This window comes from Clinocottus analis, unplaced genomic scaffold (assembly GCF_023055335.1).
Source record: "Clinocottus analis isolate CAN_PGR_092001 unplaced genomic scaffold, fCliAna1.0.p SCAF_1, whole genome shotgun sequence".
In the NCBI taxonomy this organism is placed as follows: Eukaryota; Metazoa; Chordata; class Actinopteri; order Perciformes; family Cottidae; genus Clinocottus; species Clinocottus analis.
In genome coordinates, this window is record NW_027175820.1 from 7,017,501 (window position 1) to 7,032,500 (window position 15,000).

Below are 15,000 nucleotides of genomic sequence, written 5' to 3' on the forward strand. Positions count from 1 at the left end.
AACAAACAAAAATGTTTCCTTCACTCGTTTTCCTCCCGTCTCTAAACTAAACTAATCCTTGTTGTGGTGTAAATGTTGAGCATTGAAAATATTTCTGGAAAGAGTCTATAATATAACATAACTGTTCATTCATATTGAGATTCAAAAGTCATGATCAAAGACTCCTAAATATCCCAACACAATTAGGGATTTCCAGCAGATTACTTGTGAAACAGTTTCCACCAAGGCAAATGTTTTTAAATTAAATAAGATAAGATGCAGAGATTGATCAGCATTCAGCTGAACCAATCTTTTCAGTTCACCCTTTGGGATTTTTCTGTAACCCTGAGGCTGGACATTATAGTGGAAATGTGTTCATAGCAATTTATTTTTATTTTTGTTGTGTGGCACTAGATGTTTACATATTATTTTATACATTTTCTTTGTCGGGTTCGGGCTACTAAACATGTATATACTTTCTTTTTCATTTCATATTAAACCTGTTATGTCATTTGTCTCAATTATTCAATTTAACAAGCTTAAACCATTGCTCATTCCCCAGTCTGTCAGCTTTTAAACATTCTTCTCATAGCCAAGCCCCCCCCCTTTCCCCCAATCCCCTCCTCCTCTCGCTCTCCATCTCTCCCCCTCTCTCCCTCCCCCTCTCTCCCTCTCCCTCTCCCCCTCTCCCTCTCCCCCTCTCCCTCTCTCCCTCTCTCTCTCTCTCTCTCTCTCTCTCTCTCTCTCTCTCTCAGAATAGGGATTACCACGACTGAGTCCATCAGGGCCTCGAAGGATCCGGCACTCCTCTATCTGTCCATATGGTGAGAACATTATTCGGATGTCGTTCTCGTTACACTTCTTGGAGATCATTCCAATGAACAGCTTCCTGTCCTCCACTGCTGTATTGAACACAACACAACACTACATCAAACACACCTCTTCTGTATCAAGGTAAATTGTTTAATGTAACATTCAACATCTCACATAGGTGTAATTTTGGCTCTTTTGCAACTCATGTCATCGAAGTGACGCGAGTTTAGTTTGGAATCTTGTAACAGCTGAGGTCTGTGGCACTTAAACGATGGATTCACAACTTTTTGAGTCTAGCTTAAAACAAAAGTCAGGTGCCCATATAAACATGAAACAGGTTGTATTTGCTGTAATTATTCCTTATGATCAAAATGGGCTTCATAATATCCTGTCCTACAGTAATGTCATTCAAACGTAAGTGATGGGGACTAAATCCCCACTCCTTCTGTAAGACTCATTTAGTTTTCTCAACAGCATTGACATTTTTAAAGTCCTGTCCATACTGTCATGGTTATTTGGATAATGCAGCTCTTTAGAGTCGATACAAGGAAGGTGAGTCTTAAGTTGTAGAGTGGGTGATATGAAACATTTCTCCATTGGGTTTGTCTTTTAGCATGTGGAAAAAACCCCACTAGACAGAGAGTTTTGTGTTGTATCCACATTAATATGGACACAGTTCAAATGAACAAAATGAGTACAAATGAAAAACAGACAGTTTAAAAAGAGATTATTCCTTGTTAAGTTCCTTGTAACCTGTCATTGCTGGGGAATGGACCTTCCATTAAATGACTTCCCAGCATAAATATGGAGCCAGGACAGTCTCAATAATGGTCAATGCGCAGAGAAAGATTCACAAATGCGCAGAAAAAGATTCACAAATGTGCTCAAAGATTCACAAATGTGCACATCAATTCACAAATGCGCACATCAATTCACAAATGCACACATAGATTCACAAATGCGCATAAAGATTTACAAATGCGCACATTTAAAAAAAAGACATTTGCGAATCGAGCCATGGCACGGGAGTCTCAAAAAAGCAACTTGTAAATGTGGAGCCACAAATGCAGTGCCATTCACAAATAAATACATACAAATGCAGAAATATATTTATGATTTTTTTTACATTTATAAAAATCATCGGAATGTATTTGTGAATCCTTCTCTGTTCATTTGTAAATCAAATATAGCTGTGAATTGTTCTGTGCGCATTTGTAAATCTTTATGCGCATTTGTAAATCTTTATGTTCATTTGTGAATCTATGTGCGCATTTGTAAATCTATGTGCACATTTGTGAATCTTCATGCACATTTGTGAATCTTTCTATGCGCATTTGTGAATCTTTCTCTGCGCATTTACAATGATTGATTCACAAATTATTATTTGTGAATCTATGTGCGCATTTGTAAATCTATGTGCACATTTGTGAATCTTCATGCACATTTGTGAATCTTTCTATGCGCATTTGTGAATCTTTCTCTGCGCATTTACAATTATTGAGACTGTCCTGGCTCCATACATAAATGTCATGTGAAATGTATGTTGCGTCATTGCATCCATGGAAAACTAAAACAAAGCCTCTGTATGCCTGGTGGAAACTACCCTATCATTGGTTGAATCAGAAAATGAGGTCTACGTAAGGATGCAGAGAACCTGTGGTGTGCCATAAACAACAGTATAGTATCTCAAACAGAGTGTTGTTCTACCTACCTAAGTCAAAACTGTTCCACAAATCTCTAGTCATTAAGTCACAGGTTGGCACCTGAACAGTGCACACTTGATATTTTAACAGTTGCAGTTGTACTTGATAGTGTAATTCAACAGCCTCACCATTCGAATTATTTTGAAAAAATAATATAATTTAAAAAATGTAAAGCAATGGGCTTTTTTAGCCAAATCATTGGAATAACAGAGTTGTTTGCAGATATCGAGGACAGAGAAAACAGATGAAAATGCTAGAAAATCCTTACCATTGTTTTTCTCACTGTCAGCTGGCTTCATCTGGATTGGGTGGTGCATCTAAACAAGGCAAGAAATAACACATCAGTACTAGTAAAATTTGGATTTTAGTAATGTTAGCAGAAGTAATAGAAGTGACTGTAGCTCAGTGGTAGAATGGGTCGTCTACTAATCCCCGGCTCTTCCAGTCCGAATGGGAAAGTCTCAATAGGAAAGATATTCAACCCAAAAGTTTTCCCCAAGTATTTGCCTACGGTGTGTGAATGTGCATAAAAGGGCATTACGATTTACAGAGGCCCCTTTCATGGCAGTCTCTGCCATTCACTGGGTGAATGTTGGCAGAGTGTGAAGTATAGGGTCAGAACAGATATGAACTAGAAAGAGCATTTCCTTCAGAAAATGCGTTGGAATGCAAAAAGCTGAAGCTGATAGCTGAAATATTTGAAAGAAATAGCTGAACATAGTGGAATATAGCTTAAATTAGCTAAATATACTTGAAAATGAAAGAATAGCTGGTTATATGTGAAAACATCTGAATATATTAATATAGCTGAAAATAACAGAATAGAGGAATATATAAATGAATAGCAAATAATTACTGAAAATATAGAAAAGGCAAAATACCTGCTGAAAAAAGTTACAGTTCAAAATCATTTAATTAAACTGTTGAAAATCCTTAATAATTGGAAAAGCTGAAAGGAAAACTGCATCATCTAAATCAGGGGTGTCAAACATACGACCCGGCCTGCCAGGGTGTTCAGTCTGACAGAAGAAAAAAAAACTGTTTTTTTTAAAGTCAACATGAGCCATAGGTTTGGTTTGAACCACTAATCTTCTGCTTCTAAGACGGAGATGCAAACTATTGATCCACAAGCGCACTTGATGAGATCCCTGATATAATCGGGTTCTACAGTTAAACCTCAAAATGTGAACGTCAGTGGAGCTGTTAATCCTGACATCTGTAACCAAAGTGACCTGCACACACGCGCGCGCGCGCACACACACACACACACACACACACACACACACACACACACACACACACACACACACACACACACACACACACACACGAACGAGCACGCGACCATAATAACAAGTTAGCGCGCGCGCGGCCGTTAAGGCACGGGCGCATCCGTTTGCGAGCGTTTACACGCGTGCCGTTTCACGTTAGTGGGCGTTCACGTGTGCTGCCGTTCACGCGCGTGCCGGCCGTTCACGTACGTGGCCGTTCACGCGCGTGCACGGCCGTTCACGTGCGTGCCGGCCGTTCACGTACGTGGCCGTTCACGCGCGTGCACGGCCGTTCACGTGCGTGGCCGTTCACGTGCGCGGCCGTTCACGTGCGTGGCCGTTCACGTGCGCGGCCGTTCACATGCGTGCAGCCTGCAGATGCACAGACCAAAAGGCTGCTGCTGGGGACGGACTTGCTCTCCCATTCAGTCGGATTTCAACACTTCTGAATCTGTTGGATTCCTATCGACTGCAGTTTACGGCAGAAGACAAGATTTCCCACGTTTTGAGCTATAAATTATGCCCAAACAGTAAACGGTTTGGAGTAGAAAGCAAGTTTAAAATATTTTATCAGAAACTCCTCTCCGCTCAAAGTATGACGTCACCCGCTGTGAGCTGCACAATTCACACTAATAAAAAAGGCAGAAAAGGTGCAGAAAAAACATAAAACAAAAACGCAGACAGTTAAAACACTATAAAAGATATCAAAACAGCTGAATAATACAGTAATAGCTGAAGGTTTTGTCAACATTTTAAAGGTGAAATGGTGTCTCTAGCTGAAGGCATGGCAGAGCCTTTACCTTTTGAAGTTGAAGAGTTGAAAGCGGATTTGAAGATGTTCTTCATTGGAAACCGTTCATTTTTATTTTGATAAAAAGCTGCATAATTTTAAAATTTGAGAAAATATGAAAAATGTAAAAGCGTAGATTAATAGCTGAAGGTTTTGTCAACATTTTAATTTTTAAATATTCTGTCATGGCTTCAGCTAGAGACACCATTTCACCTTTAAAATGTTGACAAAACGTTTAGCTTTTACTGTATTACTCAGCTTTTTGATATATTGTATAGTGTTTTAACTGTCTGCGTTTTCGTTTTATGTTTTTTCCGCACATTTTCTGCCTTTCTCATTATTGTGTGTTGGGCAGCTCACAGCGAGTGACGTCATACTCAGACCGAGATGACCTGGCCATACAGATATTTTAAACTTGCTCCAAACTGTATACTCTTTGGACATAATTTATAGCTCAAAACGTGGGAAATCTTGTCTTCTGCCGTAAACTGCCGTCGATAGGAATCCAACAGATAAGACGTTTTCGAAGTCCGACTGAGTGAGAGAGCAAGTCCGTCCCCAGCAGCAGCCCTTTGGTCTGTGCATCTGCAGGCTGCAGGCACGTAAACGGCCACACACGCGAACGGGTGCGCACTTGCACGCGCGTGAACGGTCGCGCACGTGAACGGCCGTGCACGCGCGTGAACGGCAGCACACGTGAACGCCCACTAACGTGAAACGGCCGCGCGTGTAAACGCTCGCAAACGGATGCGCCCGCGCCTTAACGGCCGTGCGCTAACTTGTTATTATGGTCGCGTGCACGTTCGTGTGTGTGCGCGCGTGTGTGCAGGTCACTTTGGTTACAGACGTCAGGATTAACAGCGTCACTGACGTTCACGTTTTGAGGTTTAACAGATGGTTTTGTAGACACTCTGCAACCCAATAATATCAGGTGTCTCACTAACTGCGCCTGTGGATCAGTGGTTTGCAACTCTGTCTTGAAAGCAACGGGTCAGTGGTTCATGCCCCACCTATGGCTGACTTACATTTTTATTTTTTTATTCTGTTGGACTGGACACCCTGCCGGCCGGACCGTGTGTTTGACACCCCTGATTTAGATGATGCAGTTTTCCTTTAAACTTTTCCAATTATACATTTAATTTTCAAATATATTCAGCTTTTTTAAGCTTTATTCAACTATATTTCATTATGTTCAGCTATATTTAGCAATTTCTTTCAAATATTTCAGCTTTATGCTCCAGCTTTTTTGCATTCCAACGCATTTTCTGCAGGAAATGCTCTTTCTAGTTTTGTCTAATACCACAAGATTATTCATTTAAAAATTACAAAAAAAAGTCTTAAAAATAAAGCTCTTTATTCATAACAGTCTATATAAATATACATAGAGCCACCAACTCTCCTGCTTTCGCCGTGTGATACACACTTTTTCATGTTTTCACACGCTCACACACCACACAACCAATATCTCACGCCAAAAAAAAAAGTCTGGGGCACTTTTCAAACTCCCCGACGATAGATGGCGCTGAAGAGCGCATCTGTAAACCTATTTGCTGCATAGACATCCTGCTTACCCCAAATAGACAGTTGCGTGACTGTGTCCGCAACTGGGGGACCGCCTTCAGAGAGGAGCAGAGAGACTGAGGTATCGGGGCTCTCAAGTCTCACGCATTGAACGTGACTGTCACTCATTACGATCTTAAGTCACGCCCTCCCGACACACAGCTGTTCGCTGCAGCACGTATTTCTCGTAGTCTTACCCCCCCCCCTTTTCCCCCCTGTTGACAAAATCTCACGCCAAGATTTTTGCAAAAGTTGGCAGTTCTGTATACATTAGGTACACATAATGCAAAAGGTAGAGGACCTATAACTGGTATATAAACTGTCCAGGTCATGTGATCAGTAAAGGGTTGCTTGTAGACCGAAGTTGTGTCAGAAGCTGGTGAGGAGGGTCTACTGGGTTCAGGAACACCTAATCAGACAGTAGCTTCAGGACCGAGCATTGGTCCTGAGAGATCCTGGTCACCTGCAAATCATGACAGATATACTGACTGTGGTTACATGCATTCGAATTACTGGCTTAATCGGACTGAAATCGAATTATCCCTTTCATGTAAATACCTTTGTTCGAATAATTGCGGTCCGACTACGATCCGATTAACACCCCTGGATAACTCGATCCGACTCGGTTGACAATTCGGACATCGCGGCATGTAAACGGTGAATTGAATTAGGAACTAGACTATGCGTCTGCGCATGCTCGAGATCCCGCCGCCTTCCCCCCTCTCTCCCTCCCTTCTTCCCTCCCTCCCAGGTCGTGACCCGAAAGTCGAGTTGTCAGTGCCGGGAGCTGGCCGGCAGAAACAAACAAACGTAAAAGTCGGGTTACAAGCCGATACTACCTTCGGTGGGTGTTTCCGCTAGCTCCTTGCTGTAGCCAGCTAGCGCTGCTGCTAGTTGCCGGTTTGCTCTCCGACAACCACCGAATACCTTCGGTGGTTGTCGGGTGGTGTTTTTTTTTTTCTGGGGTTTTCTCCATTATGAAGAGTGAAGAGGTCAAGCGGTGATGGCTGTATCACCACTAGATGTAATGAAAACAGCGCCACCTATCGTATCGGAAATGACATGCTTTCAGCCAATGATTCGATTTATTCACTGTCATGTATATAAGGATAATAGCGGTTGCCCCGAAAGATAGCATAGTCCAACGAAAGCAAAATTCGAATTGATACCATCATGTAAACGCACTGACTGTTACAATATACTGTCACAAAAAAACATCAACGTTAAAGTTTACTACAACATCACCATCTTACATGTGCAGCTATAGTAACATCTAGGAATAGTGTCCAAATAAATCAGTTTTTTAGGTATGGAGGAAGAAACTAATAATACAGAGCATTAGACTGGAATGCAACTGGTGTTAGGTAAACCAAAAGGTTGTAAACGCTGTTACTGTTTGCACTTTATACTTAATACTCTGAGTCTCAGGACCGCAACAGTTTGTCATTAATATAACAGTCTGCTAAGGTGAGGTCTCATGACGGTGAACAGGTCCCTTACGGATCCTCTATTGATCAACTCTTTTTTTACACAAGTTTTTAGAAAAATGAAGCAGGAGAAAAAAAAAGAGAGTGTTCTTTCTGACATTCGAGTCAACACCTGCTAAGCTAATGCTAAGGCTAGCATTTGTTTGTTTGCCAGGTGATAGTTGTGACTTTGCTACGAGTGATATAGTGCTTCTACCCTCAACTTTGACTGAAACCAATACTGAAATGTTAGACACCAAATGCCAGGCTAATTCAACTGGCCAACACAAATATTACCTGGCAAACAGTAAAACATAAACATATTAGAGACATTATTTATATTACAGCTGTGTGTGTAATTACTGCTGTGCCACTCGGCTGCCACCGTCAGCAATAGCACTTGCTGTCTCTCCAGCATCAGAGAACATTGGTAAATGTAGCTTGTTTGTCTGTTTGCCAGATAATGGTAAACAGATGATTAATTAACTTGCAATTGTAAAACGCCTCTCTATTTTTCCAACCACTCAAAGTGCTTTTACACTATATGTCAGTCATGCATTCACACGCTCATACACTGATGGCAGGGGCTACCACGCCAAGTGCCACCTGCCCATCAGGACTAAATTTGTTCATATTCACACCCACACAGGGATCCATCTTGACAACATTCAAGTGTAAATCCATTTGTTTTTTTGCATTCACATCTACGTGGAAAATGTGAAAAAATAATGTGTTAACGCGTTATGATTAAATTACAGGATTAATTAGTTAATTTGTTTTAATGCAGTTAATAACGTGTGCGCAGAATGTGCTTCCAATATAACTATTCAACTATTTCCGCTCAAATGCAGTTAGACGTAGATGTCAGATGTACACTCTGCAGGAAGACATTGACGTTTCACTATAGCACAACCAGCCTTAAGTACCATCCCAACGTGAAGCATGCGTTGGTCGGCGAGGGGCGTTCAAGTGGAATGCGTCAAACCAGCCTCACTGAACAACGTAGACACCTCACTAAGTCTGCCTGTGACAAGCTGAGTAGCACAGTTGCGGAATTAATATTCTTGAGGATGAGGGGTTCAACAAAGTTTTGCGAGTGGCAACGGGGGACCCGAGCATCAAAGCACCGCAAAGACGCACAATCATGACAAAAATCCAGGAGCTGTATAAAGCTGAACAGAACAAAGAGGGAAATGACTTGGCTGCTACAGAACATGTGGCGCTGACAGGGCATCACTGGACTTTTGTGAGTAATGAGAATTACATGGGTGACTAGACGTCCTCTTTTTCCCGGACATGTCCTCTTTTCGAGACCTAAAAAATGCGTCCGGCAGGGATTCCAAAAACGTCCGGAATTATACCTCCTTGGATATTTGTGTTTCTCTGGGTCTTTCACAAACTAGTTATTACGCCCTTACAAGTTTTGAAACGGTATCTTACGTAGAGAGAACTGTCATTGGTCGACCGATCTCAGTGTTGCCAGATGCACAATAATTATCCTCCAAATACAACCATTTTGAGCCTTTGGTACGATACTTCTCCATTTCCAATCTGGCAACACTGAGCCTTGTCATCTCCACTCGCGACGAATATCTCTTTACGCTCTGAAGCAACTAGTCTGGCATAAAACATCGCCGCATCAATAATTGACTGGAATTTCAGCGACAAACTTTTTTTATCACGACTCGTTCTTTTCTATGAGCTAAAGATCGCTTGGAATCACCACTGTGGAGCAGAATTACACAATAATGGGGTTCACCTTAAGGCCTATAGTTGCATTGTTTACAACAGCACCCCAATGTATAAATGACAATGTATATATCCGTCTTCTATCATAAATCTTTATGTTTTTACAAAAATATACCGAGAATATCGGTAATATGTGATTAATCATGATTAATCCACAGAAACCTGTGATTAATCTGATTAAAAATTTTAGTCATTTCACAGCCCTACTAAATACATTACTGGAGATGAGATGCATTTTAATGAGAGGTGTAAAGAGAGTCTATAAGTCTTCACCTCAATGCTAAGGGTATGCCCCACAGTAGGGTTGTCACGATACCAAAATTATGACTTTGATACGATACCTGCCATTAATATCACGATACCGATACTTACAATACAATACCATAGATACGATACGATACTCGTATATTTGTCTATGATAGTAGTAAATAAAACATTTGTATGGTTCCCTTTTTGACAAGGTTGTTTCTGCCCAGCTTTTTGAACACTTGACAAATGGCATTAATATTAGTATTAGCATACAGCAAGATATTAATGAAAACTACATGGTGCCATCCTAGCATTGATCATACACGGCTATGTAGGTCTATTGTTCGGATGACTATATAGTTATTTCCATAAGTATGAGCAATTGTAGATAATAATATTCCATGCTACTACTACTACTAATTTTACAGATGTGAGTTTGAGGTGAAAAAAAACTAAAGCTATCATATGGGTACATTAAAGATTGACACATAATTAAGGGGTAATTTCTCCCTTTTAGTGAAAAATGCACTTAATAATAGTCTTGAACTATGTGGCTCAAGATCCACCCTCCACCAACATGTCACCATTTTGCATCAATCGTGTTTCAGTTTGTACACTTTAGTGTGCATTCTGACCTCATGATCATAAATGCTTGTAGTCAAACTAGGCTAATGCTACTCGTGGCTGTATGTGGGTGAGCTTGGGGTTTTTCATGTTTATAATCACGTTTGCTTACCTGTCGTTCATTAAACTCTTTAAAAAGTTCGGGTTGTCTGCTTGAAAGCTGCTTGGCCATGTTTGACGTGTTACCTCCCTTTGTCTGTGTTGCTTTAAAGCACGTTTTACAGACGGGTCTATCGGTGTCAGTGGGCTTTCCCTCACAGTCTGCACTGTCTCCAAAGTATCTCCAGATTACACTCCTGGTGTCTTTTTTTTCCACAAGCAGAGGACGGTCGGCAAGAGCTCTTGAGCTCCGGCCATGTCTCCCCGATCAGAGAGCGCGCTGCAGCTGATGCTCCGCTGGAGCCTTAAGCCCCGTCCCCCTGAGCTCTGACTCCATGCACTCTCTGCATGAAGCATGAGAGAGAGAGCGGAGCAGTTTTAAGGAAGCGCTATTTTGAAAAAGTACCGATACTTAAAATATGCAAAATCGCATCGTTTTTAACATACGGGTATCGCGGTACTTTGTTAGTATCGGTATACCGTGCAACATTACCCCACAGTAGAATATGCAAGCTCAGATAAGGGCCACTCTCTTAAGACACATGAAAACTGGCTTTGAAGAAACAGACACTCTCGAGGGCATCATGTAACAACATATTTATTTATTTATTTTTATAAAATGTATTAATATAAACCAGGATGAATTCTCTAAACATTCATGAATAAAAAAAGACCACAAATGTAAATTTATGTGGACTCACGCAGATTAAGATGACGCGCTCCACCTATGAGCCACAGACGCTCCATCAAAGCAATAAGCGGGCTTAATTTACTTGAATTTGTGGTTCACTTTTATCATGGCCACAAGAAGTCCCAGGTTTACATATAAACCAGCACGCATTGAAAGGGCAGATTAAGGAGGCTGTCACCTACCCCTGGCAGAATCTTCATGTTGTGCAGCGCATTCTGTGCTTCCAATGCAGATTTGCGAGTATAGTACGTTATAAAACAGCAGCCTGGCAAGAATTAAAAAAGACAGCTGTGTCACACACCTGACTCAGATCCTTAATGCGGTCTGAAAAACTCATACATCTGTTGTGTTGAGAGTAGGCTGGTCCCACAACAGTTTTGCAGCACTACCACGAGGACAGTACAAACTCCCCATCAATGCTATTATAAATTAATTAAAATAAAATAAATAATTTGATTAAAAATGTGTTTTTCCCTGTCCTCAAAGAAAACCTAATCACATAAAAATTTCAGCCAAATTGTTTTTTATAATGTTAAGTTAAATGAAAGGGTTCTTTAAAAAGAAAAAAGTGTTCAAGAAAATTGTTTGGTACATTGTATAACAATTGTAACAGTCAAAGTAACTACAAAATACATTTTAAAAATGTTTTAATGTATCTAAATGCATTTAAATTCAAAGTCTGTTCAGAATGCTATCACTTCATCACTTTAGTTTCTAAGACAACTTGTGTGAAATTTCTATAATTAGCATAGTTATGGCCAAAAACATGTTTTGTGAGGTCACAGTGACCTTAACCTTTGAGGACCACATTCTAATCAGTTTATCCATGAGTCTAAGTGGACATTTGTCCACAGTAGCTGCTGCTGCCGGGATGGAGGCAAAAACCCAGTTATATTTTATACCACACTGCGAAATATTACAGATTCAAAGTAAATACTTCCGCTTGTGCCCACATCATTATCTTACTAGTAGACTGACCTTTGCTCTGTGGTGGATTCTGGCTGCGGTCTCGGAGAACATTTATCTCATAGACTGCTCCATAAGGCTCAAACAGCTCACGAAGCTGCTCCTCGGACCAGGACCGCGGAATCTGTCCCACAAACATCTTAATGGCATCAACATCTGGTTGGTCAGGGTGGTCCAGAGACCCATTCATCTTCTTCCCACTACAAAGACAAATAGCAGTGCATTAAAAGTAGACTACAAAAACATGTACAGGAAAAATTGAGGAAAGTAGGGGATAGTGTTTTATATTCTGTATTTATGATGCGGATTGTCAATGCCATACAACAATAATCCCACATTATCCTAAGGATTATTCATATTCTATCATATAAGGATACTAAAGTCAAGTTTCTGTTGGATCACACACAAAAATTAGGTCTACATCTAGAGTTTTATTTTCTTTGTACTAACACTACACAATATTTATTGAGACATAAAAAGCAGTAAAATGTAGAAAAGAATAATATGAAAGGCCATCATAACAACAGAAGCTACAACCGCTTTACTACAACCTCTAGTTAACACAACTTTATACTTATATTGTTTTAAATTATGGCATGCTAGAAGTAGAATTGTCTGCAGTTTTTTAAAACACCTTCATTTCTTCTTTTAGTGTGTCACTGTTAATGCCACTAACACTCTGGAAAATAGAGTTTCGTAAACAGTAGAAAGAAGTATAGAGGTCAGTGCATAACCGTTACTTATTCAATCTTATTTCAAATATGGTACTAACTATGTTTGGGCGCTGCTTTGGACACAGACGGACAGAATTTGTGGCTCAGATGAAAGAAAGCGCCAGAAAGGGGCCGCAAATTAGTGGGTCCACGTGTTTTCATCAGCCATTAAATAATTGTGACTATTGCAGTCAACGGCGGCGCTGTATGCCTGGATTAAATGTCGATTGTAAACTAGCTTTTGATGTTAGTGGTTGTTAGGGGTTTTTTTGTCCGGTGGGAAATTGGCTAAACACTGGTATGCAAATTCACATTACTGTTCAACTTTGTTCTGTTAACACACATCGTTTACTCTTGGTGCAAAGTAATAGTTGAAAATATTTTATGCAGACACATTTTTGTCAACTTCCGGTAAAATTCAATTGATAACTGGTCTAAGGGATGTACGGTATATTGGTGGGCCACTATATTATCAGAATCTCATCAAAGAAAGGAAGTAGAAGATGAGCCTGATAATGCATAGTCTCGGTTACAGAGTAGAGACGCCAATCAAAACATCGCTCTGTATAGAAATTATCGCCTGATTGATTATAGCAGCTGGTCGATAAGGATTGAGACAATTTTTTATGCCACCGTTCCAAAACCATTTCAATACACGGAAATCAGTTCAAACCATCAAATATCCAATGTATCATTTTACTTTGTAATATTATGGATAGTGTTTTTTTTTCCCGTAATAAAAACAAAATAAAACATTTTATTTTTCAACAAATTGTGTCATTTGAAGATGTGTTAGTAATGTATAAGTTCCTGAGAACTATAGTGTAAACAGGTCAAAATTTACCTCTAATAGCTATTTATGTTCTTGTGAAAACATTCCCGTCAAACAACTGGATTTATTCAAATTTCTCACCAACACTACATTTTTACAATATCACATGTTACATTACAGGCGACTGTGGCTCAGTGGAGAGTGGGGTTGTCCATCAATCAGAGGATTGGCGGTTTGATTCCCGGCTCCGCTAGCCCATGTCGATGTGTCCTTGGGCAAGACACTTAACCCTAAATGGCTCCCGTAGCTGTGCCTACGTATGAATGGTTGGTCATCCTGATGTGTGGCTCCTCTCATCAGTGTGTGAATGGGTGAATGATGTCATGTAGTATTGAAGCGCTTTAACTAGTCTGAAGACTACAAAAGCGCTGTACGGGTCCATTTACATGTGAACACATCATGATATGGTTCTAATTTACTGGCTGCGCCTAATACTCATTTTTACTGAACAGAGCCTGAACGCATTAACGGAGGATCCATAAGGATCAGAGATTAACAGCAGTCTGTTACATCAATACTGGTAATTTCAAATGAGGTTGGTCTGATGTATGATCATTACACAATTAAAAGGATAACATTTAATACTTAATACCTTAATACCAGTTGCTATATTAAAAATTATATCGCCAATATGGGTCACCTGCAAGTGAACTATTGGTATCAGTGAACTCTTGTATGATTATGCACCCTCAGTTAAAAGGGTACGCCAGATCACACAGAAACTATTCTACACTAAGCAATCACATAGCAGTTATTTAGAAATGTACAACCCACTTCCTCAACAAAATACACAATAAGGCTGCTTTGGTTTGTGTTTACCATTTATCTGACTAAAAACTAAATGCTACATTAGAGAATTCTTTGCAAAACAAGTAACACTGATGTGGCACTAGTCTGACTCACTGGTTGCAGACTGGCCACATATCTCATATAGCATGCTTCTCTAGCCAAGGCTCTACATTATCAGATGATTAATTACAATCATTTCAGCTTATTGGCCACAGATATATTCTGTATCCCTAGATTCAACAACAGCTTTTGCTTTAATGTGACTTTAATGTATGTTTTTCTTGTTGAATCTGCTATGAACTCTTTTATTTCCCAAAAAGGAATGGTTGATTCTGCACCCACCATTTATTGTTGCCCAGAGGGTGAGGGGGGGATTCCCAGGACTCTTTCACCAGAGATGAGCTCATAAACATTAGGGAAACAACTCCTGCAGACCTAATTCCAACTTTTTTAACTTATGTGGAATTACTGGACATTCTAGTAAAAGGTGTGCCCACCTTAACTCCGCAAGGTGAAACGCCGCAGGAGAGGAAGACGCGCTGGAGCGCTTGTGCCTCTCCGCAAATGGGGATTCCGCACAGCGCTGCCGGGCATATTTCTCTCCAACGTCCGCTCACTGTGCAACAAACTGGATGAACTCTAGCTGCTGATTGGGAGAGACAGAGACTTTTTCACTTCCTCCGTTTTGTTCTTCACGGAGACCTGG

At 40.4% G+C, this 15,000-nt stretch overlaps 1 protein-coding gene across 5 annotated transcripts in view; it reads right to left on the reverse strand.

Annotated features, from left to right (window-relative positions):
* celf1 (cugbp, Elav-like family member 1) overlaps window positions 1-15,000 on the reverse strand; it is a 48,124-nt gene that overhangs the window by 13,968 nt on the left and 19,156 nt on the right. For 4 of the 5 annotated variants that reach the window (XM_068578675.1, XM_068578657.1, XM_068578666.1 and 1 more), the window contains exons 3-6: window positions 11,973-12,160; window positions 11,177-11,259; window positions 2,764-2,812; window positions 747-881 (exon numbers count right to left, since the gene is read on the reverse strand). In XM_068578675.1, coding sequence (XP_068434776.1) covers window positions 747-881; window positions 2,764-2,812; window positions 11,177-11,259; window positions 11,973-12,160 — 455 coding nt within the window. Of the gene's footprint in view, window positions 1-746; window positions 882-2,763; window positions 2,813-11,176; window positions 11,260-11,972; window positions 12,161-15,000 lie in introns of those variants that run through there. The other variant, XM_068578692.1, reaches the window with a different exon arrangement.